This window comes from Betta splendens, chromosome 3 (genome assembly GCF_900634795.4).
Source record: "Betta splendens chromosome 3, fBetSpl5.4, whole genome shotgun sequence".
Lineage (NCBI taxonomy): Eukaryota > Metazoa > Chordata > Actinopteri > Anabantiformes > Osphronemidae > Betta > Betta splendens.
Genome location: NC_040883.2, coordinates 2,443,870 through 2,447,972, shown reverse-complemented (window position 1 = coordinate 2,447,972; position 4,103 = coordinate 2,443,870). Strand labels below are relative to the sequence as shown.

General features: G+C 51.2%; 1 protein-coding gene across 1 annotated transcript in view; it reads right to left on the bottom strand.

The window, feature by feature from the left end:
• coro2ba (coronin, actin binding protein, 2Ba) overlaps positions 1–3,816 on the bottom strand; it is a 19,077-nt gene extending 15,261 nt beyond the window's left edge. The window contains exon 1 of the mRNA XM_029144016.3: positions 3,603–3,816. Coding sequence (XP_028999849.1) covers positions 3,603–3,617 — 15 coding nt within the window. The 5' untranslated portion in view covers positions 3,618–3,816. The remainder of the gene's footprint in view (positions 1–3,602) is intronic.
• Positions 3,817–4,103: the final 287 nt, after the last annotated feature.

Below are 4,103 nucleotides of genomic sequence, written 5' to 3'. Positions count from 1 at the left end.
TGTGTGTGTGTGTGTGTGTGTGTGTGTGTGTGTGTGTGTGTGTGTGTGTGTGTGTGTGTGTGTGTGTGTGTGTGTGTGTGTGTGTGTGTGTAGAGAATGAGCGTGGGCGGCAGCACAATCCTCCATAGATGTGCTCTCGTTGCCCCACTCCTCAAAGCACTCAGCTCTGCAGCTCTGTCTCACTCAGAGCAGCTTCAGCAAAACAACGTGCTTCAGAAAATGCTCCACATCATATTTGAAGCCTCCAAGTGATATCGATCAGACTGATGTTAAACAGGAATGCACACGCAGCAAAGCCCCGGCCATCTGCTGCTGTGGCACTGCAGCAGCCTGACGAGCTGACAGGCACCGACTGCAGCGACACCACAGCTTCAGTGAACGGCTCAGTTTAACCTGGGAGACACACACACACACACATATATATATATATATATATATATATATATATATATATATATATATATATATATATATATATATATATATATATATATATATATAGTATATATATATATCTATATATATACAGTACACACACACACACACACACACACACACACACACACACACACACACATACTAACACACACACACACATACAGAGACAAACACACACACACACACACTGGCCCGTGTCTTTGTTTCCTCACTGGATTTTCACTAATGATTTCTTGAATGTCAGCAACTTTAACTGCAAAAATGCAGATTTTTGTCCAACAACAGCCGCAGGAACGTTGTCCCTTGTGAACTTCATGCAGTGAATTCCACTTGTGATTTGGTGGAAAAAGCTTTCCATCTATATGAGAGTGTGGACCTTTGCAGTTGAGCCATGATTTATGCAGTGAGACGAGCAGAGCAGACTTTCCCAGCGCTTGGAGCTCAGTCTTTGGAGGAGCTGCTTCACAGACACACTCGCGTGGAGCCGCGTGAGGACGGCCTGACGGCCATGAGCTCATGAGCCTGAACGTCTTTTCTCTGGTTTTCACGGGTCCCGCTCGTTTGCACGCGTTTCCACATCTCCGCTCGGCCTTTGATCTGCTCCACTTACACACAAAAATCACAGCAAGGCTGGAATCACAAAATCCTACATTTAGGAAAACTGGAAAAGCAGGAAAAGAAACCAGCGAACAATTTGGAAAACATGAAACTAACAGGAAGTAACGAATCAAACACACGCCCAACAAACTGAGACAGAGCAGATAAACAATAAGCCTCTGGTTCAAATCAGACTCAGCTGAGACCTGTGCAGCACACGCGTGTGTGTCTACTGTACATTTATTTCTCTATTTCAACTGCACAAATAAAAGCGGTACTGAAGCAAACGGAGCCTGACGGTGCCTTGAAACGCTCTGTGCTCTGACTGTGAACAAGCGTTTCCATCAGAGGCCGACCATAAACACTGCCGGCGTCGTTGCAGCCACATGTGTCTGACTTCACAGCGTCCGGGCTGTAACTGCCACCCACTCAAAGCAGCTGCAACGCCGCTTTCAATTATATAGACTTCACGTCAGAGGCAAAAATAGGCCTCGTAAAGAGTTCGTAGCGTCAGTTCTTCTTTTGCAATGTGAAAACGGGGCCTTTCCACACGTTTAACGACTGTTTGAAACCCAGTGTTGTAACATCGATGGTTGGACTTATGGGGCAGAGTGAGTGTGACAGTCTGTGTCTGTGGGGCCTCACTTCCTGTTGGTAATAAAGGAAAAGCCTCGGAGTGGATTCTTGGATGAAGGTTCTGGTCAGAAGTGAAGGATCCTGGACTTTGTGGTGATAAAGGATGGAGTCAGATGTTCTGAGCCCATGTTGGGGGGTTCACATGCACAGGGTGTCATGGAGTAGCTGGCCTCAACCCCCCCCCTCCTCCCCCCAGTGCTGGCACGCTGCTCATTCTGTGGTATCCAACCAAAAGCAAGTGGAGCATTTAAGGCGTTGCCATGCAGATCGCGGTTGTAATGAATGGGCTATTCACCAGAAACAGTCACAACGCTCTGTACAGCTGCATCCCTGCCAGCGACGGCCATTATGCTCTACAGCACACGTTAAAAGACGCTGGAGGTCATCAGCAGATGGCGCTGCAGCAGGTGACCTCCCCCACGGCCGCGGACGCTAAATGTGTGTCAGCGCTGGCGTCTGTCAGAGGCATCAGATTTATTCCTGTGTTGATCTTACGTAAGGCAGAGATCAGGCCGAGCGTCTCCAGCGCAGACGGTGGTGGAGGCGCCCACGCACAGAGCGCGTCTGCAGCTCACAGCGATGCACGCAGTCAGCGAGCGGCCACAGGAAGTCCCAGCACTCTCCTGCTCTGCCTGCAGAGTTTAAACCAACACGTTCATAAATGCGTTTGGTGCTCGGCTGTTTTGATGCATGCAGCATCCGGCATCGCAGCCTCTCCGTTCAGCCGTTCAGCCCCGTCAGCACCGCCTGTCCCGCCTCCCTCCAAGGTGACTCCTCGGCTGCTGCAGCGAAAGCAGCTCTGCTTCCTCATCTGTTTCTCCACCACCGCAGAACGCAGAGGCTCCGTTTCCTCCACAGTGAGAGGGAGCGTCGTTAGCCTGGGCTGCAGTCTGCCGTCAGACTCAGCATCAGGACCGACCTTTTCCCCCTTCACTCCTCAACGTCCACCTACACACAGCGCTCACCTCCCACACGCCGTCTCTCACGCAGAAGCAGCAGACCTGCACTCCCGTCTGTGGATACGATGCTGCTGGAGAGGCCACAAACAGGAAGTGTGTGGAACCTGCAGGTGTGGGACCAGGAGCCAGTAAATAGGTCACTGTCCCCGTCCACAGTGGGTCGTCTATTTTAAAACCCTGGCGGATGGAAGGTGCGCTACTTTCCCGTGTCTGTCTCTCCTTTAATTGATTAAGAGGATTCATCTGGGAGCTGCAGCCACCGTGCACACGGACACATGGAACACTCCAGCTTCACTCCAGTGTGTTGTCCACGTCTGTTTCCATTAGTTTCTGGTGATTTCTGTAACATTCCCTTAAGTCGAACACAAATCGTAACTTAACTAAATATTGTTATTTCCTTTCATCCTTTTCATCCAGTGACATTTGTTAATCTGCTACATGTTCTAAGTCAAAGCCGTTTCCACCAAACCCCAGTGTTCAGAATCTGCATTATGTAATAGAAGTAAATTGGTTGTTATAAATCACTTGACTTCCTCACTGCAGCTCCAGGAGAACGGCACAAGTGAGGACGGTGGCTCAGCTCATACAAATGCATTGTTACTGGTCATGGAACTACACAGAATGACTTCAACAAGCAAACATGAAACAGTTACTGTAAAATCACCAGGCCTCGTATTGAATGTTTAAAGTGTTTCATCCACTGCACAGAATCAGATCAAGTATAACAAATACTTGGTAGTAAATAAACTGCTGCCAGTGTTAAACACTGTGGAATAAACCCAGAGTTCTGCTTGTTCATAAGCTTTTCTGCTTCCTATTTGGAACAAGCACTCGTTGACACACATCCTGAGGCGGCATCATCTACAGCAGCTCCACCACTACTCCGAGAGTCATCGTCCCTCCTCCACAGGCACAGCCAGTGAAGCAGCCCTCGCGGGCCGGGTCCACCTCCCCTCCAGCCCCCGGTCCTACCTTTGTGACAGTCATGCAGAAGCAGTGGGTGAGGAGCCGTCCAAGCGGAGAGCGACGCTGCAGGAGTGGCAGAGTGATGAGGAGGAGAGGAGGGCGGCTGCTGAATATGCGGCGCGCGAGAGAGAGAGGGGGCGAGAGAGAGAGAGAGAGAGAGAGAGAGAAGAGGAGGGGACAGACAGGTTAGTGTGTCTCGCTCGCCCGCCCGCTCGCTCAGCACAGAGGGGCCGATCGCTGCTGCAGTGGAGCAATGGAAGCGCTCCCTCCCTCCTCAGACAGACACAAAGTCAGGCTGCTCTCACTCTCCATCCCTCGCAGTTGCACGGGAGACGAGCTGATTGATGGGGGGGGGGGGGGCCCACTGGGGCGGGGGGGGAGGGGGCTGCAGGAGGGAGGGAGCTACAGGCTGTGTCGCAGTCTGCTGCACGTTCACAACAGCAGCGGGTGAAGCCACGACCCGGGACCCGAGTCCATGCGCAGGCTGAGGGGCACCAGTCCACAGCC